Source organism: Lactuca serriola, chromosome 9 (assembly GCF_051521515.1).
Source record: "Lactuca serriola cultivar US96UC23 chromosome 9, Lser_US96UC23_V15, whole genome shotgun sequence".
Classification (NCBI taxonomy): domain Eukaryota; kingdom Viridiplantae; phylum Streptophyta; class Magnoliopsida; order Asterales; family Asteraceae; genus Lactuca; species Lactuca serriola.
Window position 1 is genome coordinate 73364721 of NC_136416.1, and position 26052 is coordinate 73390772.

General features: G+C 34.2%; 2 protein-coding genes across 2 annotated transcripts; both read left to right on the top strand.

Moving 5' to 3' along the window:
- Window positions 1-6724: 6724 nt before the first annotated feature.
- On the top strand, window positions 6725-7932 carry LOC145076793 (uncharacterized). The gene is made up of 3 exons (XM_079022582.1): window positions 6725-6988; window positions 7595-7656; window positions 7746-7932. Exons 1-3 carry the CDS (start codon window positions 6769-6771, stop codon window positions 7809-7811), a joined length of 348 nt encoding a protein of 115 aa, XP_078878708.1. The 5' UTR covers window positions 6725-6768; the 3' UTR covers window positions 7812-7932.
- Window positions 7933-9809: 1877 nt separating this feature from the next.
- LOC145074693 (uncharacterized) lies at window positions 9810-10917 on the top strand. The gene is made up of 3 exons (XM_079021021.1): window positions 9810-10108; window positions 10585-10667; window positions 10760-10917. Exons 1-3 carry the CDS (start codon window positions 9877-9879, stop codon window positions 10823-10825), a joined length of 381 nt encoding a protein of 126 aa, XP_078877147.1. The 5' UTR covers window positions 9810-9876; the 3' UTR covers window positions 10826-10917.
- Window positions 10918-26052: the final 15135 nt, after the last annotated feature.

Here is a 26052-nt window from a genome sequence, read left to right on the forward strand (position 1 = left end):
TCATCCACCGGCTCCTAAGTCCACTCCGAACCCTTCCGGTGCTGCCATTGCACCTTCACGAGTTATACTCTTTTGTTCCTCATATCCTTCGATTTTTGGTCAAGGATCGCTACAGGCCGCTCGATGTAATTCAATCTGCCATCAACCTGAATGTCCTCAAAGGGTACCACTGTTGGGTCGTCCACCAGGCACTTCCGTAGCTGTGAAACATGGAAAGTGCTGTGTATCTGACTGAGTTCGGCTAGCAAATCCAGCCTATAAGCCACCTTGCCCACCCGGGCTATAACCCTGAACGATCCAATATACCTTGGGCCCAACTTGCCCCGCTTACTGAATCGAATGACGCCTTTCCAAGGCGACACCTTCAGGAGAACCATATCTCCGACCTGGAACTCCAGGTCTGATCGACACTTATCGACATAACTTTTCTACCGACTCTGAGCAGTCTGAAGCCTGCTCTGGACCTGCTGAATCTTCTCTGTCGTCTTGAGCACTACCTCGGTGCTCCCCATGACCCTCTGGCCAACCTCACCCCAGCATATCGGGGTCCTGCACCTCCTCCCATACAACATCTCGAAAGGAGGACGGTCGATGCTCTTATGATAGCTATTATTATACGAGAACTCTGCCAACGGAAGGTAGGTATCCCAGCTACCTCCGAAGTCCAAAACACAAGCCCACAGCATGTCCTCCAGAGTCTGGATGGTCCGCGCGCTCTGGCCATCCGTCTGCGGGTGAAAGGCGGTGCTGAAACGCAGATGACTACCCAACTCGTCGTGGAATTTCTTCCAAAACCTGGATGTGAACCACACATCCCTATCCGAAATCACCGAAACTGGCACTTCGTGCCAGGCCACCACCTCTCTGTAACTCCCCAAGAGATTGCTGACTTCCGGGCACATGAAAGGGATGCTACCAAAGTGGCATGCATCGTGTTGGCCACCATGACAGCAGAACTCCAAAAGTCCTATGAGGACTTCTACCCTTTTGAAATGCACCAAGATCTGATGGAAAGATACCATCAAAGTGCACGACAAGAGAGGTATGAAATCATCTGCTCCATCATAACAACCATGATGAAGGACAGAGGATCCGTCACGAGCCACATGCAGAAAATGCAAAGGTATGTGGATCGGTTGCTGGAGCTTAATGTGAACTTCCCTGAGGATCTTGCAATAGATATCATTTTGCACTCCTTACCCTCGTGCTATGATCAATTCCACATGACATATTACATGAATAAGGAAGAGGTCACACTCAGCAAACTTCAGGGACTCCTCAAGACTGCAGAAACAAGTCTTAAAGGTAAGTCGGTTGTTATCACTCCTACTCCAAAATCCGCCCCAATTTTGGCAATCGGGAAAGGTAGACGGAAGAAGAGGAAGAGCTCTTCGAAGGGCACCAAGGCTAGGACCCTTGATGGATCTTCTTCAAGTGGAGCCAAGAAAGGTTTCGTCACTCCTTCTTCTGACCCAAAAGATGTTGAATGCTTCTATTGTCATGAAAAGTCACATTGGAAGTGGAACTGCCCAAAGTACCAGCAAGATGTGAAGGATGGGAAAGTTAAACCCAACCATGTAGGTATTTACACTATCTTATCTAACAATTCACCCCATTCTAACTCTTGGGTCCTTGATACCGGTTGTGGTATTCATATCTATTCTGATTTGCAGGGACTAAGAAGAAGTGAGAATGTGGAGCATGGAAGAATAAATTTAAACATGGGGAATAGGAAAGCTTTACCTATCACCAAGATTGGAGTTTATACTTTATCGCTAAGTAGTGGGTTTAGTTTAGATTTGAATAAATGTTGTTATTCGCCAGAAATGACAAGAAATATTATTTCCTTTCATGCATTGTATAAACAAGGTTTCACATTTTCATTTGATAATGAAGTTGGTTCGATGTTTTTGGTGCCTCCTCCCTCTCTCCTTATTCATCTTGTTGCATATGGTGTTTGTGACTCCATTAGAGGTGCAATATTTGAGGCACTAAGCTTTGAAAGGTCAAGATCAAAAGGAATTGAGATTGTTATTGCTACATAACAATCAAGGTAAGATCTAAACCCTAATTAATATGTTAAATTGATTATTGTATGCTAGATCTAGGGTTTATGAGCTTTGGACGATTATTGCATGTTCATTAGACAAATTAGATCCAAAGCTTTAGGGTTTGCATGTACACCATAGGATTGATGTAGTGCTCATAACCCATCAATTTCAACCATGATCAGAGATTTTTGTAACATCAAACCATAATGAACAAATAATTGGAAATTAGAAGAAATACCTACAATAGAGAAGATATAGTGGCTAAAAGAGGTGTGGTGTAGGTTGTCATCAACGTCGGGTGTGGCCAGTATCGAAATAGGTGTGGCAAACGTTGTGAGTGGTGATGGTGAATATGACATGGGGTATTCTCCATATTTTTTTAGTTTAAACCCTTGCATCCTTAAAAGGATGTTAGTCTATTTCTTCTACAAGAAGAGAACACACATACATTTTTAGTTCTACGATCTTCTATAAACAAATAGTCTTAGACTATACGTCTGCCTGGCTACAGACAAAAGAGGCCAAAAATATCTTTTTGAGAAAAACAAACAACGAGGTATACATATAATACTTATTATCATGAATGATGAATAATGATGAAACCCTAGATGCTCTTAGCTCATATACTAATGAGCTCATATACTAATGATTTACACTTAACACCTTCGAATATACAAGTATAGAAAAATTGTCCTTCATTTTGCAACATATTGCTTCACTACCCTCCAACTTCAATAAAATGAGCAACACCCCTTCATCTTTCACAGACTGATTCTTTAACAATTATTTAAACAAAATCTTTCATTTTTAACCCTACAAGAAACTTTCCAAGTTAACCTTGCACTTAGACAATCTTTTCAAAGTTGAGGTTGGAATTTGTGAAAGTTAAACAATAAGTTTCAACATATTTCTTTGATACATAAATTATTTAAATATTAAATAAAAGAATTATAATAGAAAAAATATAAGCCAAACCAATTTTCATCTCATATTCTCAAATAGATGCTCTTACTTATATACTGATGATTTACATTTTGCACCTTCGAATATACAAGTATACAAAAATAGTCATTCATTTCCAACATATTGCTTCACTACCCTCCAACTTTAATAAAAGGAGCAACACCCTTCACGAACTAATTCCCTAATAGTTATTTAAACAAAATCTTTCGTTTTTAACTCTACAAGAAACTTTACAAGTTAATCCTCCTCTTGGACAATCTTTTCAAAGTTGAGGCTGGAATTTATGAAAGTTAAACAATAACTTTCAACATATTTCTTTAATACATATATTATTTAAATATTAAATAAAAGAATCATAATAGAAAAAATATAAGCCAAACCAATTTTATCTCGTATTCTCAATTAGTTGATTCATGAAGTACAATCTTAACTAAGCCTTTCAATCTCTCATAAGTCACCTATCTTAAATTCACCATAATATTAGTCTCTCTAGAATGGTCAAAGAGTTAATTATTTGATCACATTTCAATATTCAATCATCAATCAAACCAACAAGTAAACAATCATGTAAATACCAAAGAGTTTTTAGTCTAACGTATAAAAGTATCAAGGAGTTGAAATATATCCCTTCCTAATAAGTTTAGGGTTTAAGTTCCATGGTAAACAAAAAAAACTGTATAAGTCTAAAATTTAATATGTATATATTAACGGTTAAAAAACATTTTAAAACTTAAATAAGTTGTTTGAGAAAATAAACAAATAAATCTGATTTCAACTTATATAATAGACATATTAAAACGAACCCAAACCAACTTTACTTATTACCAAGATATCAAGGGAATCATCATTGTATACTTTTTTTTGGAAATGACGCATAAACATATATAAAAGAACAGTTTCCGAGAAAGTCCTAATTTTTTATTTTGATTTGTAAAAAATCTCAAAATAATTTTTTATTTACAAAAAAAAAACATAAATTACAGGTAAAAACAATGATTTGGCCCATTTTTTCAGTTTATTTGTTTCATTACTTATTTGGTTTTTTTTAAATCTCATTATTTTACCATTATTTACGAATAAATTTCAAAGTAAAATTAAATGATGATTTTGTCATTTTCTCCATGTAACATACATTTTACCGATTTCATTGTTTATTTAGATGTCTGGTCATTAAATGAGTTGATAAGATAGATACGATAAGTTAGATAGTGTTATGTTTGCTGTAAAATTTGATATCCATCTCATTGGTTCATTTATAATTATATATCTAGGTCAACAATGAAACTGATAAAATGTGTGTTTCTGAGAAAAATGACGGAAAATAAGCTGATGAGATGAGTATACTGGGTTATATAAGATTAGATAAACAATTTGAAATTTCTTATAAACCTAAAAAATGACGAAGTTGTTCATAGTTTATGTAATTATCATAGTCTTCGTTTGATGCATTTTATATTCCAAAAAATATAAGATACATCACAATACAAAGTTTTATGGTAAACACAACATTATATAACCTACAATATCCATATTACCACCTTATTTAATGACTAGACATGCAAATCAGAAATGAAACCGGGTAATATATATGTTACAAGGAGAAATTGGTCAAATAATCATTTAATTTTAATTGGGAAAATGACTCTTGAGGGTAATTAACTTTTGCGTTTGTACTCATTTGGTCCTTTTTTTTGTATTATACCATCGAACTTGTTGTTGGTGTTTACCATAGCCCTTTTGACCGACTTTTGACCTGTGATAGCCGGTCAAAGGGTTATGGTGAACACAAACAACAAGTTCGATGATATATTGAGTACAAAAAAAGGAAAGGGACCAAATGAGAACAAACGTAACAGTTGGTTACCCTCCTGATTCATTTTCCCTTTACTCATTTACAACAAATCACACATCATCTCCTACTGATATTAATGACTTTATGAGATTCATTCTTGCTTCTCTTCAAAACATAACATACGAAAGGACATTATTCATACATGTACAACTTTGTAATGCACTTGAATATTTATTAGGGGAATCTTGACTAAGCAGACGCATTTCATGATTACATTTACATTTCCAATCAAATGATTTATCGTATCATGGATTCTAGACAAGTCTACAAACGAGTGGAATCACAAGTGCTATGATTTTTGAGTTTACTTAGCTTTAAGATCGAACTCATGGGATAAGATACAACATCAATATGTACAATATCATGCTGCTTTTGTAGACACATCACCATAATATTGTACATATTGATGTTGTATCTTATCCCATGAGTTCGATCTTAAAGCTAAGTAAACTCAAAAATCATAGCACTTGTGATTCCACTCGTTTGTAGACTTGTCTAGAATCCATGATATGATAAATCATTTGATTGGAAATGTAAATGTAATCATGAAATGCGTCTGCTTAGTCAAGATTCCCCTAATAAATATTCAAGTGCATTACAAAGTTGTACATGTATGAATAATGTCCTTTCGTATGTTATGTTTTGAAGAGAAGCAAAAATAAATCTCATAAAGTCATTAATATCAGTAGGAGATGATGTGGGATTTGTTGTAAATGAGTAAAGAGAAAATGAATCAGGAGGGTAACCAATTGTTGCGTTTGTTCTCATTTGGTCCCTTTTTTTTGTACTCAATATACCATCGAACTTGTTATTTGTGTTCACCATAACACTTTGACCGGCTATCACAGGTCAAAAGCCGGTCAAAAGGGCTATGGTAAACACCAACAACAAGTTTGATGGTATATTGAATACAAAAAAAGAAAAGGGACCAAATGAGTACAAACGCAAAAGTTAATTACTCTTAAGAGTCATTTTCCCATTTTAATTTGATACTTATTCGTAAATTATGATAAATTAATGAGACTTTAATAGAACCGGATATGTAATGAAATCGGTAAACCGAGAAAAAAGAACCAAATCGTTGTTTTTACCGGTAATTCATAATTTTTCATAAACAAATTTTAATTTGAAACTTTGTTGTAAGATTTTTCTATATAAAATTGCCACAAGCTTAGCAAGTAACTAAAAATACACAAAAAAAAAAAAAAAAGTAATTCGAATGCAACAATTTATATCTATATAATATTTTATGTTTAATAGAATTATATAATATAATATTTTAAACACAAATTATTATATATAAAAAAACATTTCTTAAGTACGAATGAGCTCATCATGAGAAAAATATAGACACTGATTAATGACATATTTAAAAGGAGAATGACTTTCAATCCCCCGGTTACAATAAAAAGAGTTCCCTTATCTTTGCACCAATTAAAAGATAATGAGATGCTTCATCAGCTGTCTTGAAAGGGGTGAAACAGCACCATATTTTCTTTACAAGATATTTTCTTCCAAACTGAAAAATATCTCTTATAAAGTTATAATAATAAAAAAATAATATAATTCAATTATTTTAAAATCCAAAAATAAACGATCCAGTCATTTTCACATCTCTCTCGATTTGGAAACTGTTTTATACTCGCTCCAATACCGACTTCCCTAAACATGCTACCATGACACGTGTACACATTTACCTGGCGCGTATCTAACACTGCACTTCCCCTAGCGCGTGAAACATTACAATTTGCATTTCCGTAACGTGGAAAAGAAAAAATGGAGAATAATAAAGTGAAACCGTCCTTATAAAAGCGGATCCGCCGTATCTCTCCAACTCAAAATAATCGTTCGCCGGAAAAATATTTTCCGACAGTTGCCGGAATCCGTGGGTTTAAACTTGAAATGGATGCGAAAAGAGCTTACAACGATCATCGATGGACGAACGAGAGGCACCTTCATTTCCTGAAATCTCTAGAGGCTTCGTTCGTTCGAACAATGCTGGAGAAACGCGACAATCGCGTTTTTCTTCCAATGGATCGGTATTTGCCGGATAGTTGCGAATCGACGTTAGATTCGAAGACGACGACTACGACGAAGAGAAGAAAAAGGCATTTTCCGACAGGTATGTTTGATAAAAATATAAATCAGATGCATCGTCGACAATACTGGTTAAGTTCTCAAACAATACTTGCGATTTGAATCATAACAGAAAATTACATGTATGATCAGTTTATTTATCATGAATCATGATCTAACTAACCACTTGATCAAAAAATGAAGTAGAATTTCAAATATTTTATTTCTATTTGTGGAAAACAGATGCTGAAGTTGGTTGTATCTTGCAATATTTGCAGAAGTTGATGCAGTTATAATTTGAATTTCTAAGAATTTTACTTGGATTATAATTTGAATCAATTTAATTTCTCTAGTTACTAATATGAAAATGAATGTATTTGACACACATGAATCATGATATTTCCACTTTATCAATCGGCTAATATATGTACGATTATTGTACATGATATATGTTCGTTTAGGAGAAGATATTTAAAAATTTAAAAATTCATTTATATAAAGTACAATCCCTTATAATTATTTTATAAGTCATTAAATCATATATTCCAATTTATTTTATAGAAGAAGCATCTTTTATTTTGAGGCATCTTCCATTTTATTTGTTTTATTGTCTCTTTTTTACATTTGTTTAATTTTATTTTAAATTATTTAGATTATTTGGACGAAGTCAAAAGATTACGCCTTCACCCATCCGCTATGCTTCAAGATGATCAGGTATTATTATTATTATTATTATTATTATTATTATTATTATTATTATTAAAAATGGATGCTAATATCTATAATTATATGTAAAATTGCAGGTAGTTCCACAGATCAAACACATAAAAACCGAAGATGATGACAATAAATGGACAAATTCGCCATGAACATCTTCCAAAAAAAACATTTATCGAAAGTATGTTTTAGCTAACATGTATAGGGAGTTTTGTTTGATGTTAGGGATAGTATTAATTCATTGGGTTAATTTTAATTAAAAACTTAGATTAACATTTATTTAAATATATACCAAGAAATGTTAAATTCTCTAGTTTGTATTGGTTTGTATTTTTTTTTGTTCGAACAACAAATCAATATTATTTTTAAAATAAAAGACCGAAAATATTACTAATCCTAAAAACAAAATGTTAACTATCCGAAACAAACGCCACAAGACATTAATTTACAAAATCTAGGCACGAGGGACAACTAAGAGAGCGAAACCCCTACAAAACTTAACCATTTAAAAAAGCAATAAACTTTCCTTAATGACCCAATAATATCAATGTATTCTCCAAATCTTATGTCAATATCAATGTGCTTTCAAGATCATTCCCATAATACCAATCTATTTTGAACTTTTATTCTAGCAATATACTTTCAAGATCACCAAATGGCCTTTGGCCTAACTGTAGACATGTATGTGCCCCTAAACTAAATGTTGAAGGTTTAAGTTTCGTTGCGGATGGATGATGTAAGATTTAGGAGCAAAGTAATAGGTGAGTTTCTAAACAGTTCTAAAAAATATACTTTCAAAATCAATCCAACAATATCAATGTGCTTTAAATAACAATCCCATCGATATCAATGTACTTTCAAGATCAACCCACAACAATAACATATTTTCATAAGATGTACTTTAAGAACAACCCATCAATTCTTTAAAATATCCCAACAACAATTTCAATGGATCTTGAAGAAGATTAATTCCACTTTTTTCGACACTCTCCAATTATATTCATACAAAACCACAAGAAAAGAGAAACGCACGCCAATTATCTCCCCCCGTTTATATGTCACGAAAAGAAAAAACCTTTTTATGAAAGAAGATACTTCAACTCACAGTAACACATTCCAAACTCACACATTTAATAAAGGCTCTAAGGAACTATTACAACAAGAAACACCAAAATGATCTATTGATGTTCTTTAAAGTTGTGATAATTTCTTGTTGGCAATAAATACATAAAATATTTAAAGAGAAAATTTATGAAATAACCAAAAGTTAGGGGGGTGTTTTAAGGAATGAACCACGAAATTTTGAGTTTTGGAAAATGACCACGAGATCCGGAGAGGGGGCTCTGTAGATCCCTTTAATCTTTTGAGGAACAATTCACAGTACTGAAAAAATGACATGACACCACTAAATGAAAAAAAAAAATTGTGGCTATAATGGTTCTGCAGAGGTGGCTTTGTGGATCCATTGTACACCTCTGTGTATCGCAATTTTTCCGATTTTACCCGTTTTCGATGGTTCCTCAGAGATATTATAGATCTACAGAGCCGCCTCTGCGTAACCATTATAGCCACAATTTTTTTTGTCATTTAGTGGTACCACGTCATTTCTTCAGTACTGTGCATCGTTCTTCATAGGATTAAAGGGATCCGTAGAGCCCCCTCAGTGGATCTCGTAATCATTTTCAAAAACTCAAAATTTCATGGTTAATTCTGTAAAACACACCCTAACTTTTGGTTATTTCATGAATTTTCTCATATTTAAGACACGAACTTGATTTAAATACCCATTAAATATTATTATTAGAAGATTAAATATACATCGGTTAACCGTCACTATTTATTTGTTTACAAAGATCTTTTCATCCAACCAAAAAAATATCTCACACGTAATTAAATAATTTAATTGATTTTCATTAAAAGATCATCGATCCTCGGATATTTTATGCGGCTTTGTTTTCGTAGTCTCTTGAGCACGAAAATGTGTTGCAATCGCTCTAATATCGACGTAGCTATGCATCCATCGTGACACGTGTATATCTCCATCGGGCGTGTAAGAAAAGCTTCAAATTCTCTAGCGCGTGGGAATGTGCAAAAGGGAGCTATAAAGTGAAACCGCCCTTATAAAAAGCGGATCCGCCATATCTCTCCAACCCAAAATAATCGCTCGCCGGAAGTATTTTCCGACGGTTGCCGGAATCCGTGGATCTAAAACTTGTAATGGATGCAAAAAGAGCTTACAACGATCATCGATGGACGAACGAGAGGCACCTTCATTTCCTGAAATCTCTAGAGGCTTCGTTCGTTCGAACAATGCTGGAGAACAGCGACGATCGCGTTTTTCTTCCGATGGATCGGTACGTGCCGGATAGTTGCGAATCGACGTTAGACTCGAAGCGGATGACGACGGCGACAACTGCTACGAAGAGAAGAAAAAGGAATTTTCCGGCAGGTAGTTCCCAATAAACAATACTTCCAATTTGAATCATAACAGAAAATTACGTGTATGAATTTTGATCAGCTGATTTATCAATTATCATGAATCATGATCTAACTACTCGATCAAAAACTGAGGTAGAATTTCAATTTATTTTATTTCTATTTGTGAAAAACACACGCTGAAATTGAATTAAGCTTGTTAGATCTTTTTTAGTATTTGCAGAAGTTGATAAACTTATTATAATTTGAATTTCTATATAAGTAAACGTAAGTAGTGGAAATGAATGTATCTGAGGCATATGAATCTTCAATCATGATCATGATATTCCTTCTAATCAATCAATCGGCTAATATATGTACGATTATTGTACATGATATATATTAATTCGATCGAAGCTTTAGGAGAAGATATTTTGAGGCATCTATAATTCTATATTTTTTTAATTCTCTTTTCTTACAATTTGATTAATGTTATTTTAACTTAATTAGATTATTTGGACCCAAACATAAGCATTGAACCAAGAATCACAAAATTTCGCCTCCACCCATCCACTTTGCCACAAGAAGATCAGGTATATTTATTATTATTATTATTATTATTATTATTATTATTATTATTATTAAAAATGGATGCTAATATTTATAACTATATGTAAAATTACAGATAGTTCCACAGATCAAACGCATAAAAACCGAAGACGATGACAACATATGGACAAATTTGCCATGAACATCTTCCAAGAAAAAAAAAACATTTGTTGAAAATATGTTTTAGCTAACAAGTAGGAAGGTTTTGATTGATGTTAGGGAAATGATTAATTCATTGGGTTACTTTTATTAAAAACTTTAATTAATATTTATATATATATATATATATATATATATATATATATATATATATATATATATATATATATATATATATATATATATATATATATATATATATATATATATATATATACAAGCAAATGCTAAATTATATGGTTTGCTATTATCTTCTTTTTGTTGTTCTAAATATCTAATTGACGTCTTTCTTCAAACTTGTGATAATTTCATGGTGGCTACAAACAAGTACATAAAATATTTAACAATTTATTAGATCTAAGTACCCATTAAATATATTATTATTAAAAGATTACATCGGTATACATGTAATTAGGAATGCATATATCTTAGTATGATGAAGCGGGAACCCTAAAAATGATTACGTCGGTTTAATTAGTTTCAAAATTAAGATATGATTTACAGTAAGTTTATGATTAATTATACATAAAATGTTCTTTTGGTTAGTGATATAAACTTACAGGTATGAAAACGAATATATGTAAAAAAATATAAAATTTAAATTTATATAGTAGCTACTATATAAAAACAGAAAAATCTTTTAAAAATATGTGCATAAAAATGTATGTGTGAAAAAATTAAAATAAAAACTAGTTTTATAAAAACAAATTCATGAAAAAGTTATAAACAAAACATGTTATCTTTTTATAAAAAATAGTAAGTTTTAAAAAAACATATAAAAAATCACAATTTTTTTTATCCAAATTATTTTTTGAAATTTTTTTGGAATAAAATTATAAAACTAAGTCAATATGGAAAAAAAAAACATTTAGGGACTTGTAAAACAAATTAAAACTTTGTCAAATTGAGAGAGAGAGAGAGAGAGAGAGAGAGAGAGAGAGAGAGAGAGAGAGAGAGAGAGAGAGAGAGAGAGAGAGAGAGAGAGAGAGAGAGAGAGAGAGAGAGAGAGAGAGAGAGAGAGAGAGAGAGAGAGAGAGAGAATTTAGGCTAGATGAGGCGGGCTAGTAGGTTACTCGGACCCGAGCAGAACACACAAAAATAAAAGAAAATTAAGTAATCTAACTAATATAAATAAACTATCTAAAAAAAACGACATTTTTTTTTGTAAAATAACCACTTTGTGCGGAATATATCATTACAGAGAGGTTTTCGGAAAATCGGAGTAGGATTATGAACATTGGTTCCAAAATAGATTTTTTTTTCTATTTTTATGTGTAAAATGTGTTTTGTTCTTTTTGTATAAGTTTTGTTTTTATAAAATCTAAAATGCAAATGTAATCTTAAAAATCAACAAAAAACTAATAATACATAAACTTAAGGGGTTTGTTTAAAATAGGGAAAATGACTCTTGAGGGTAATTAACTTTTGCGTTTGTACTCATTTGGTCCCTTTCTTTTTTTTGTATTCAATATACCATCGAACTTGTTGTCGGTGTTTACCATAGCCCTTTGACCGGCTTTTGACCTGTGATAGCCGGTCAAAGGGCTATGGTAAACACCAACAACAAGTTCGATGGTATATTGAATACAAAAAAAAGAAAAGGGACCAAATGGAAACAAACGCAACAGTTGGTTACCCTCCTGATTCATTTTCCCTTTACTCATTTACAACAAATCCCACATCATCTCCTACTGATATTAATAACTTTTATGAGATTCATTCTTGCTTCTCTTCAAAACATAACCTATGAAAGGACATTATTCATACATGTACAACTTTGTAATGCACTTGAATATTTATTAGGGGAATCTTGACTAAGCAGGCGCATTTCATGACTACATTTACATTTCAATCAAATGATTTATCGTATCATGGATTCTAGACAAGTCTACAAACGAGTGGAATCATAAGTGCTATGATTTTTGAGTTTACTTAGCTTTAAGATCGAACTCATGGGATAAGATACAACATCAATATGTACAATACACCATATTGATGTTGTATCTTATCCCATGAGTTCGATCTTAAAGCTAAGTAAACTCAAAAATCATAGCACTTATGATTCCACTCGTTTGTAGACTTGTCTAGAATCCATGATACGATAAATCATTTGATTGAAATGTAAATGTAGTCATGAAATGCGCCTGCTTAGTCAAGATTCCCCTAATAAATATTCAAGTGCATTACAAAGTTGTACATGTATGAATAATGTCCTTTCGTAGGTTATGTTTTGAAGAGAAGCAAGAATGAATCTCATAAAAGTTATTAATATCAGTAGGAGATGATGTGGGATTTGTTGTAAATGAGTAAAGGGAAAATGAATCAGGAGGGTAACCAACTGTTGCGTTTGTTCTCATTTGGTCCCTTTTCTTTTTTTTGTATTCAATATACCATCGAACTTGTTGTTGGTGTTTACCATAGCCCTTTGACCGGCTATCACAGGTCAAAAGCCGGTCAAAAGGGCTATGGTAAACACGAACAACAAGTTCGATGGTATATTGAATACAAAAAAAAAAAAAGAAAAGGGACCAAATGAGTACAAACGCAAAAGTTAATTACCCTCAAGAGTCATTTTCCCTTTAAAATAATATTACAATGTTCAAATGGTATTTGTCCTTGTACAAAAAAAAAATCCATCAGTCGTTTATGATATGACATAGCCCATGGACCACTTTTACCCTCTATAAAACACAATTTGTCGATGATCAACATCTCCAGCAACCAACACAAAAACACCCCACAATCCCATCTACAATCAATCTGTTGTGGTACGTCGGAGGTCCTTTCGAGGGTCATGTTGAAACTCTCAAGTGAGATTGCATTGGTTGGTTCGATACCTCAGTAGTTGACACCCACTAGCATTATATGGATGCGGGCTCTCATACCTATAAACCAATCCTAATTTTATGAACAATAGCCGCTCTTCCAATGACCATCGTATATAGTCATTTTGAATGTCTTCAGATCCAAATCATCCAAAAACCAGTGAGCATATGGTATATTGATTGGGATGTAAAGCTACATAAAAGGTTAGAAATAATTAATCATCAAATAACATTATATTATAAATTACTATTACTTAGGTAATGTAATCCAAAAACAATTATATTGTATCATAGTCTCCCAAGCTAGGTAAACAGATTCGTCAACCAAGTCACTCCATTCAAATGCATCAGTATTGAAAGTTGACGGTACAGCCGTCCACCAACCATCATCCGCTCTACAGTTTATCAACAATGAGATCTACATCATGATGTGCTGCCAATCAAAATATTTGCAGTAAAATAAGAATTATTATTAGAACCGTAATATGTAAGGAACACATAATTATATAACTTACATCACATTCCATCTAGCCTGTGTGACTATCCGCATATAAGCGCGTCCAAAATTTAATCTTCGTGATACCAGTAAAAAAAACGGTGAGCAAACAACTGTGAATCATCATAGAATGTGTACGGTTGGTTCTAAAAGATTGTCCAACGGTGTTGGCTGTTGGCATGCAACACTTTCCTCTTCATTTATATCCATGGGGACTTATACCATATGGACATAACTTTTTGCCGCATAGAAAACCTAAGAGGTGCTGTCAGCGACGTTTTGTATTCATCCAGCGGAATCTGTTTTACATCTGATGATTGAATACATGCAGACAGTTGCTCATATCCGTGATTCAGCGGTTGTTCGGATGTGCCTAACCCATAATCATGCTCTCATATTTCATTGTCATTGTACTTTGTGGTACCAACATCTTGCACGATAAGTATCGGTACGTTTCAATAGTATTTAATTATAAACGATGCAAAAACATAAGGACCATAAAGTTAAATAAAAATTGTATGTGAGTGAAATAATTAACAGTGTACAACCACCCCCTTCGTCATCTTTAGGAGTCTTATTGATACTTTTAGAAGCATGACTAAAGTAGCGTCATGCTCTGTTAAATGCTTATCATGTGACCTCATATGACCGTGACATTCACTGAGCTCGTTTTGCAATTAACGAACCTCATTTTGCAAGCCAGTAATAATTTGGTCCTTATCAATTAATGGTTCAACGATCGGCGGAGGTGATGGTGGCGGGTGAGATGAAACATCTATATGTCCCTTCTTATGTAGAGGCTCATGGGCAGGGAGCGTTTTGGGTGATGGTGTTAGACTGTCAGGGAAAGTGCCATGTGAACTTTTGTGTCGAGAAAATTAGGGCGATAAATCCACGTTGAGCTAACTATCCACCATTCAGCACGACTCTCAGCTTCTGTTGGCTTCAACTTTTGTACAAGTCTATTATCCTGCTAACAAAATTATAAAATTAAAAATAAACATAAATTATACATATAAAAGAAAATCTTAAAGTATATAAGTAACCATACGTCGTTCATTTACAAAAACTGGTTGCACTAAGTCTTTTATAAAGGCCTTAGTTTCAACCATGCAACGACCTGATGGATCACATTCTCTTGTCGAATACCAAACAAACGGCTAATAGGAAAAGTCTCAAGAATCCATATCTGAAAAAAATCATGTATAGAATGTTAGCAAACAAAATTTTTTTGTTAAACATGTACTTACCTTAAAAGCATATAAAAAGCCGCTTTGGGTGTAGGTCATTTTTTGAGGTTGTTTGTCTTTGGGTTTGACTGGATGTATATGTCTGTCAACCTTATTGAATACAGTAATTAGTTGTGAGCACAATTGATCCAAAATTATTCTCCCCCATGGATATATCCGACATAAAAAATTTACAATTAAATTTCTAAAAAATATTGGTAATGATAATTAATGACCCTAAATTATATTTAGTAATTTTAAATTACCGACATGATACCTATTGAATTCATCAAAGTCGGATACCTAAGCGAAATACTCCTCTAAACAGGTTGTTTAGCCAACCGCCCATTGAACCCATTCTCTAACATATATATAAGACATACATGGACTGCATCCTCGTCCGATAAATCATTAAGCGAATGCTCAAACACATTTTTCACATAGTCTAATTTGACAAATACATTCCTCGCGGCCATAGGAAACACATGGGAACGGAAGGTGGCGTCGGAACCGGAGGCAGAAAAATAATCTTCAAAGCGGAAGTCGGTGACAAGACAAAATTCTTTCTTCTCGAAAGGCAGCTCCTAACCCCAAATCTCAAAAACCATTTCCTTTACTTTGCTTCAAGGCTTTGTGATAACTTTGAGGCAAAAGATGTAATGTTGAAGCAAATGATCCCTATCTAGATTAGGAATGTCTAACCACCTCCGAAAACATGAATTCTGGAACATAGTCTCGCATGTCGGTCTGTCTTTGAATGCTGCAAGAATATCCCCTATTTTGGGTTTACAAGACAGTGTAATGGATGCATCAAAACCCCCGTCGTGTTCCAAATAAAAAGGTTGTTATAAACCAACTCTAGAATGCAAACTGACCAACATTACAAACATGTTCTAGTGTTCTGGACCTGTTCCTCGTGTTCCATACTTGTTTATCGTGTTCCAGACTCGTTCCAAAATGCAATTTTATGTTCCAGAACACTAGATTTGGATGTATAATAACACTCTATTTACAACCAAACTACTTTTGGGTTGGTCCTAATGCACTGACATCATATATTGGTACTCTAGAACATGGTGAGTTCATTCCGGAGGTGTTCTTCGCATTCCGGAATGCAATGTTTTGTTCCAGCACACTATTTTTTGATGAATATAAACAAAAATCTTAAGTCGGAGTAAAGGACTTACCCGTAAAACAATCGGGTCATAGTGATCGGTTTCCATATTTTTAGTCGGAGTTTCGAATTAATGTGTCGGAATCGGAGAGTTGGATTGGCATGTCGGAGATTGGAATCAGAATCAGAGAGTTGGAGTGTTATGTTGGAATGTATCGGAAAGTTGAGATCTGTAATGAAATCGAGATCCGAATTTTTTCCAAATATATTTCGGAATTTGATTTGGTGGGTCCTTTTGAGGTATTTTGGTTGTGGTTTTGGTCCCTTGCTAAACTGAAATGACTAATATGCCCTCCTGATATTTTTTTAATCTTTTTTCTATTTAATTTAATGTTTTATTAAATTAAAATATAGGTCTCTCTCTCTCTCTCTCCCCCTCTCTCTAATCGACAGGCCAAGAGGTTGCCACAACCTCCTCACCCCACTTGATCCTCCATCACTAATCACCCCCAACAGTCACCTCTTCAATGCTACCTGTGTTCGAGCTCACACAGCCGCCAGCGAAGCTAGAACAGTTGTGAGAAGACATGCCGAAAATACAGCCGTCCACCCCCGCTATCGCCATTTCAGCACCGAACACACATGACTGTGAGAACAAGACAGGAGGGCCTACATCTGGATCTAAAGTCACCTTCGAAAACCCACCACCGAAGGCTCCATGTCTGGTAGGTAATTCAATTTGGGTTTAAAGTCCGTTGACGTCTCTATTGACCCATTTAGTTTAGCACGTCACACCGGTATGTTGGTGAGCACACTATGTACCAATAGATCGTTTTTCCGACGAGGGAGATGCATGTAGAGATAGTTCTGAAAGCTTTAAAGATGAAGAGGTGTAGAAGAGTTTTCTGAGGAAGAAGATGAAGAGGAATCTGGTTCTAACAAAATTCAAGGGAAAATCTTCAACAAGATTCTTGTAGTTTTACTTACCCTATTAATCTAGAGTCGGAGAAATATCAGAGAAAAGACGGGAAGAAGCATTGCTCTTAAAGATCTGGTGGGGATTTTTATTGTATGTACTTGAGCTTTAAAGATTTTGGTTTTTTGTTGCAGATGTTTGTGTTCATGTGTTAGGTTTGTTTAGTGCACACCATGTGTTCACTGAAATGCTTGACCAAGGAATAAAGATCTGGTGGGAATTTTTATTGTATGTACTTGAGCTTTAAAGATTTTGGTTTTTTGTTGCAGATGTTTGTGTTCATGTGTTAGGTTTGTCTAGTGCACACCATGTGTTCACTGAAATGCTTGACCAAGGAATCAAACCCAATGTAGTTACATACACACAATTGATTCTTGCAGTAAGCTTTTGAGTTTTAGGGAATGATGATTGGAGAAGATGAAGAGGGTGATTGTTTATTGTGTGTACGAGAGAGAGAGAGAGAGAGAGAGAGAGAGAGAGAGAGAGAGAGAGAGAGAGAGAGAGAGAGAGAGAGAGAGAGAGAGAGAGAGAGAGAGAGAGAGAGAGAGAGATATTTTTATTTTTTTGAATTAGTTAAATAAATAAATAAGTATTTAGATTTAAAAAAATGAAAGAAATGAAAAATAAATAATATAATGGTATTACAGTCATTTCACTATTCATAGGGACAAAAAACGCAATGAAACTATCTCAAAAGAACCACGAAACCAAAAAAGTCGATGTTTGAATTAAAACCCACAAAAAATACATACCACAAAGACTATTTTTGCAATTTTGTCTGTAATATAATACAAAAAATATTTGATCATGAGTTAAATATATAAAATGCAATCACAAAATGATGAACATGAGTTAATTCTTTAAAATATTCACATAGGAGTCCAATAGTTCAAACTTTGTCATTTCTAAAATTTTACTAATTTTCCGTAATTTACCTTCTATGTAAAACAAATTAGCAGAGGCAATTTAGTGTAAGTTGTTACGATGACGCGGATTATAATTTTAAAATGACCAAAAACAAATTATTGTATTATAAAAAACCACTTTTTTGTAACTTTATCATTAAATGACAACCAAACTCAAATGAAAAGACTATGATGGATCAAATTTCTTTTTTTCTAAATCACTCATGATTCATAATTTTTCTTATTTACCAAATATTTTAAGTAAGATTGTCTAAAACTTTTAACTTTATATGATTCATGGTCTGCTTGGTGATTCGCGCATGAAGACAAACCGTCCACCCTCTTATATCATAACTTAAGTGTAGAATATGTTTTATATAGAGATGGGTGTGGGCAATGGGTTCCTAGTGACAAGACATCTAATAAGGGCGTCATAATGGGAGGAACATCGCCCTTTCTAGCCGTTACTAAGTGTTATGGTATTACGTGTGATCAGGGCCGGTCCAAACGTATATAGGACCCGAGGCAAAAAAAAAAAAAAGGGGGGGGGGGGGGGGGGGGGGGGGGGGGGGGGGGTCGTCAAAGACAAATATAATAAATATTCAAAAAAATATTATTTATTCTTCATCATAGACGTGTTCAATTAGCAATAACAAGCAATCTAAATTGATTATATTTTTAAACTAATTTGAGTTTGAACCAACTTTTATCCCTAACAATCATTTAGACAATATATTTTTATATATATAACACGATATAGCCCAGAAAATTTGGGCCCACCCACCGTCTGGACCGGCGTTGCGCGTGATGGCCGTAACGGGAGGTAGCGTACGTTATTTCTTGGGTTTTTGCTTCAACGACTATAATTTTGACCGTTTGAAACAAACGGTAACACAAAAAAAAAATTATCTATACTATCACATAACCTTTATTATTTTTACCTACAAAACACCTACTTCTCTACATATTTCTTTCAATATTTCAAAACCAAAATACGGATCAATTTGATCCGGTCCATTCGTATAACGATGATAACGACGAAGACGATTTGTTCGTGAGTATGATGTACCGATATTATACAGACAGCCTGGTACAGCCAAATCCAGCTCCACTACTCACACGATGTGTGACGTTAAATATAGATCGTGAGGAAGGACATAGACGGCTAGTTAAAGATTACTTTGCGGAAAATTGTGTCTACCAGCCAAACGATTTCAAAAGAAGATTTCATTTGCGAAAAAATGTCTTTGAAAGGATAGCTAACGCTATGGAAGCAAGATATCATTTGATTCAACTTTTATAATTTACAAAATGTCACTTTTAGATAAAATAAATACAATTTTTACATGTTTAATATTTATTTAGGTATCATTTGTTTCAACTTTTATAATTTATAAAATGTCACTTTTAGATAAAATAAATACAATTTTTACATATTTAATATTTATTTAGGTATCGTTTGTTTCAACTTTTATAATTTATAAAATGTCACTTTTAGATAAAATAAATACAATTTTTACATGTTTAATATTTATTTAGGTATGAATTTTTCCAAATGAGATATGATGCTAGAGGCTAACAAGGTTTCACAGGTTGCAAAAATGTGTTGCTGCATTTAAACTTATGGCAATGAGGGAGTCGTCCGATTCTGTTGACGATTATATGAGAATGTCTGAGAGGACCGCACGAGAAAGTTTGTATTTATTGGCAAGAGGTGTTGTCGAAACCTTCGGTGACTAATACTTGCGCAAACCTTCATTGCATGATATGCAACAACTATATGCGGCGCATGAAGAAAGACATGGTTTTCCGGGTATGCTTGGGAGCATTAACTGCACACATTGGAAATGAGAAATTGCCCCGTCGCATGGAAAGCCCAGTATTCGAGCGGTCATCATGGAGCGCCTTCGTTGGTATTAGAGGTTGTTGCTTCACAAGATTTATGGATTTGACATGCTTTCTTCGGGGTTGCGAGCTCTAACAACGACGTCAACGTTCTCGATCAATCACCAATATTTGACGTTCTTTTGTCAGGAAAAGCCCCGAATGCTTCTTTCACAGTGAATGAAAATGAATATAAGTTTGGGTATTACCTTACAGACGGAATATATCCACAATATTCCACGTTTGTGCAAGCGTTTCGACACCCAATAGATCCAAGGGACAAATATTTCAAGAGACGACAAGAAGGAGCACGTAAGGACGTTGAACGTGCTTTTGGGGTTTTGAAATCAAAATGACACATAGTTGAACATGCGGCGGGACCTTGTGAGTTAGATACTCTACGATATATCATGTATGCATGTATCATAATGCATAACATGACTGTTAAAGATAAAGAACGCAATATTGCAACATATTCCCTTACGGAGCCAAGACACGTGCAATTTCAACCAGGAACATCAGAATATTTACATAGAGTGATTGATATTCAAGATCAGCGAAAATACAAGCAACTCCGTGAAGACTTGGCGGATTACATCTATGTTGGTCACGAAGATGAAGATGAATAGTTTTAGGCTAAAAAATGTAGGTTTTATCTTTATTTATTTTTATTTTTTTTTATTTTTAGGTTTTTAAATGTTTTTGTGTTTTGTTGTAATTTTTTTAATGTTGTTTTTTATTTTAAGTTTTATTAAAATTTTATTTTTACTTTTCAAATATAAATAAATAAACTAATTCGAAATATAAAAAAACATCAAAAACAAACAAAAAAAAAATAATTGGTTTTATCACATGTTATTAGATGTTGTCCATTTCCACATTGCGTGTTATAACACTCACGTATGAATAGGATGCTGACATAGCACCTTTTAGGTGTGGTAACATGTAATAACATGTTGCCCACACCTAATAGTCTTAACAACGATTTCACATGCCTAAATATTGAAAATGTTATATTTTTACGAATTGTTGTTTCTTCCCCAAAACACTCAAAAATTACATTACTATCAAGTAAGCACACCTAAACATATTTCATCACTTTTTTGACACAACAAAATACTTATATTGTTCGAAACCTTCCGTACACGTAAATACTTTACACTATTGTTTTAGGTCAATGGTTTGGTGAATACGCAACCAAAACCTCCACTTAAATGTAATTTGGTTGCAGTTTTAATAAAAATATTTCTTTGCCGTTCAAAAAAAAAAATAACACTGTAATTTTGAGTTCAATTATTGTTATCTTCTCGATTTTATTATGCAGAGTTATTTCACACAAGTAAAGTAAACATATGTGGCGAACAAGGCCGGTCCAAACGTATATGGGGCCCAGGGCGAAAAGAAAAAAAGGGACCTCTTAAAGACAAATATAATAAAGATTTAAAAAAAATATTATTTATTCTTCACTATAACCAAGTTCAATTAGCAATAACAAGCAAACCAAAAGTATTTATCTTTTGAGCTAGTTTGAATTTAAACAAACTTTAGGCCCTAAAAATAATTTATGTAATAGTTTTTTTATATATATACACTACATAGCTTAGAAATTTTGGGCCCCCTAGAGATGTGGGCCCTGGGCGGTCGCCCACCGTTTGGACCGGCCCTGGTGGCGAAATGGATTAACAAGTTTTATAAACTATGTTTTCTGCTATTTTTACCTGTTTGTCAATTATATGATGATTTACACAACTAAAACCTACAAATGACTATAACGTTTTACTTGTATGGCTATTTCTTAGATGGATAGATATTTCGTGAAATGGTGTTTAACAAGTTATGCTTTATGTAGTTTTATTGGTATGTTAATAATATGTTTACTTGTAAATATTCATGAAACAATAAGGTTAATAATGTGTTTACTTGTAAATATTCACGAAACAATAAGGCAAAGGCGGAGCTTGAACAATTAATTTTGGGCCTGGAAATATTAGAAACCAAAATAATCGGATCTTTCAAACATCATGTGCCCACTAAATCATCTTGTAGGTGATCAAATGCATGTAAGACTTGAAATAATTTGAAACGGTTTCATGGGTCCGATCAATGTACATTGCTATTTTAGTCATCTATATAATCTTTTTGATAACTATCCATTGCCTTTTAGTACTTTTCTATTGCATATGAACTATTTTTAGTTGTCTTTATAATTTCAGGAAAATATGTTGTTTTTAATTATTACATACATCATACATGATCAATTTAAGTTTAATACGTACGTAGCTATCTCCAAAAAGGCCATTTTTCACATACCAATTAGTACTATATTAGGTTTATATACATTTGTACTTTGGTATTACATATTAGTGATATTACCTACACACTAAATGAAAATTTCAGACTTTAAATTTCAAATAGAACAAACAACTCTAGTTATCAAGGCTTTAGAATCATTGTATATTCCAAGAAAGAAGAAATATATTTGTAATTTCCCATGAAATCATGCTCTCAAATAGTTAAATTCTGCAAAATTAATCTAACATCAACAAAATTCTGCAACAATTTATCTAACAATGTGTGAAATCATGCTCCTAACGGTTCAACAAGCAAACAACTGAGTGAAAAATTGAAGATAAAAACCACTTACACTAAATCAGAAGGGTTGAAGGAATAGGGATGATGGACCAATGGAGTCATGGAGAAGAGAGAACAGAGAAATGGAGAGAACACTAAAGTGCTTAACATATTTGATCAATTCCAGCGGTGTTCGGTGATTGCAGATTGGGAGGTGTCTGATTCAACGAACAATGAAGGAAAGATGCAAGGAGGATGGAGCGACTGACAACTGAGTGCAGGTTAGAAAGTCGATGATTCTAGTTAGGAGTTTGGACTATCGGATAGCAGGGGGCACAACCCATTTCTTTTATTTTTGGGCTAATATGTACTAAAATTATTTAGGCTAATGAATACTTAAAAGCAAAAAAAGGCGGCAGAGGAGGGTAGGGGGGATCCCCTCTTGGCCCTAACTATCCTCCACCACTACAATAAGGTGGTGTTTATTATTATTATTTTTCTACAGGTCTTTATATCCTACTTTGTTTGCGTCACGCATACATTGATCTCCATAAACTCTTTAATTTTTAGAAGAACACAGACCTAAAAAGGTTTGCACGTCCTCTTCTTGGCATAGATGAAATATAACATCCCCAAAATATGATAAAAATTTTCAATTTTAAAAAAATTACAAGTATGAAAATTGTTCCAAAACCATCATAATGTATAAAAATCACATCATCAGAGTATAACATCAAAATGCAGAAATAATGGAAGAGAATGTTGTGCCATCACACTGAGCCATTCCCCTTAGTACCGGAAGTAACTGAAACCATAAACACAATCTGTAAGCAAACGCTTAGTAAGTTTCCCACAAAGTACCACATACCAATATACAAATTAATGCTATGGGTCAAACCATAGTCTTACGTATAATTCTTGCCGAGGGCCAGATCCCGGTCTTCCATACAATTGCTAGGGGACAAATCTTGGTCTTTCATGCAACTGCTAAGGGCCAAATCCTGGTCTTTCATACAGGTGTCAGGGGCCAAACCCTGGTCTTTCATACACATATCACACAAGTAATCGGTATCCTATAAAATAAATAATGGGTCAACCTTGGTGCATTCGACCCATTGATATAGTGAGAAAACTCACCTCAGTCTGTTGTTAGCAACAAGATGCTCAACTGCTAAACAGGAAGATCCCACACTACACAATAAATTATCCCTAATCAGAATTAGATCACAATCCCAAATCATGGGCCTAAGCCCTAAGTCCAAACTCCTAAAATAAGGGCTTAAATGCTTTCTCCCTTTGATGGGCCAAACCATTCCTGGCCCACATGCAATAATGGGCTCCAAGGCCCAAAAGGCCCAACTACAACACTTAAGGCCCATTAGCAAATTCAAAGGCTCACCTACTCTAAACATATAAAGGCCCAAAACCAAATAAGGCTCAATAACCCAAAAGCCCAACACAAGTCCAAAAGCTCACTTGGAGCGTACGCACGATGTAACCCTAGTACGCTTAGCATACTTGACGCGCCATGCAGTACGTGTTGCGTACACCTTGGTACGCTCAACTTACTATGATGCTGAGCACCTTCAACCATTTGTGCTTAATCCATGCAGTCACTTAATCTCACTTCCAAATCTCGGTCAATAAGAGGGTCCTAGGGGATAAAGTTGGCAACTTTATGCCTTAGCACGTCTTATGGGAGTCCAACATCCATTTTTGTTCATCAAAGCTCATTTAAAGGACCTAGATTCATGCATGGATTCATATCAACCACCAAGATAACATTTTTATGCTTCTAACATGCCAAAGGGACTAAGATCTGGCCTTTCTAGCTTCTGGAGTTGCCCAAACTCACAAAAGAGAATCCATGGACCAAAAATGAGCTTATAAACAAATCCTAAATCTAACTATCAACATGAATAACAAGGTATGAGCTTTTGCCTTCAAAAGCTTCCTAAGATGATGTAGATTTAGGATCTAGAAGCTCAGCCACGTCCAAGGCTTGCTCACCAACTTCTTTTTCTTGCAAACACACCAAAAAGGCAACTGAAGACACTTTCAAGCTCAAAGATCACTCTCAAAGGAAACTAGGGTTTAGGGATGTTCAAAGGAAGTGGAGGCTGATAAGAGTGAGGGTCCAAATGTCATAAGTGTGCTTAAATAGGGCGCATGCCCAAAAATTAGGGTTGTAGCAATTGGTTACGCACGCCCCACATACGTGGCTCATTGTCCCGACTCTGAATGCCCATGTACGCTAAGCGTACATAGACGTACGCCCACCGTACGAAGGGACCGCTTTCGCAATAAAATTATTATCCCAAGGACTAAAAGGTAAAATACCTGAATCCGAGTGTTACATGAAACTAGAGTCTTCTAACATCTTCAAACATCTTCTAGTTAAGAGTAACAAGTAGATTAAAAACTATCATTCAATGAGAAGACCATAAAAATGAATGATTGAGTCCATTTCACAAGATCGAAAAAGGAAACCAAAGGGGATGTAATAACTTAGTTAGACCTTAGTGACCTTAGTGATGTAAACAAGGATGAATCTATGTAGGAGTCGGGGTAGCCCGTACTACCCCTAAATTTAGTCAAGGATACATAGTTCTCAAATTTCGATTATGATTACGACATTCCTCTTCATAGTTCGAATTTTGAGAACGTAGCACATAAAAAATTATAGCAGAAGATTGATAAAGTATCAAATCTTTATGTCAGACATTATGCATCGTGTCCCATACGCTTCGGGTATAGGATCGATTGCAAATGCTATAATATTTTACCATTCTAAAATTTTCCAAATGTCTAGCGCATTTAGAGGGAAAAGGACAAGAATCGGTTTTGACTAAGATAATTAAACAACTATCAAAGGACAATCCAAAGTTCGCCAAGGATTGGTCTCTTGTGAGTAGTTGGAAGTATAGTATTGGATGGACCATATCGACATTATTATGAATAGAAAAGATTCTATTATGAATAAGTTGTCATATGGAAAATATGGAAACGTGTCCATATTGGGAATTGAATATTGAAAATCTATGTCTAAGATTAGAAATTTTATGCAAAAGGATGTTCAAAGGAATGTACTTTGAGTGAGAGACATCATATCTAAGGAATTGTATTGTAACAATCTCCGATAGAGAACTTTGGCAATAGTCATTGTGACTTTTGTGCTATGACATTAAAAAAGGATCATTGCATAAAATG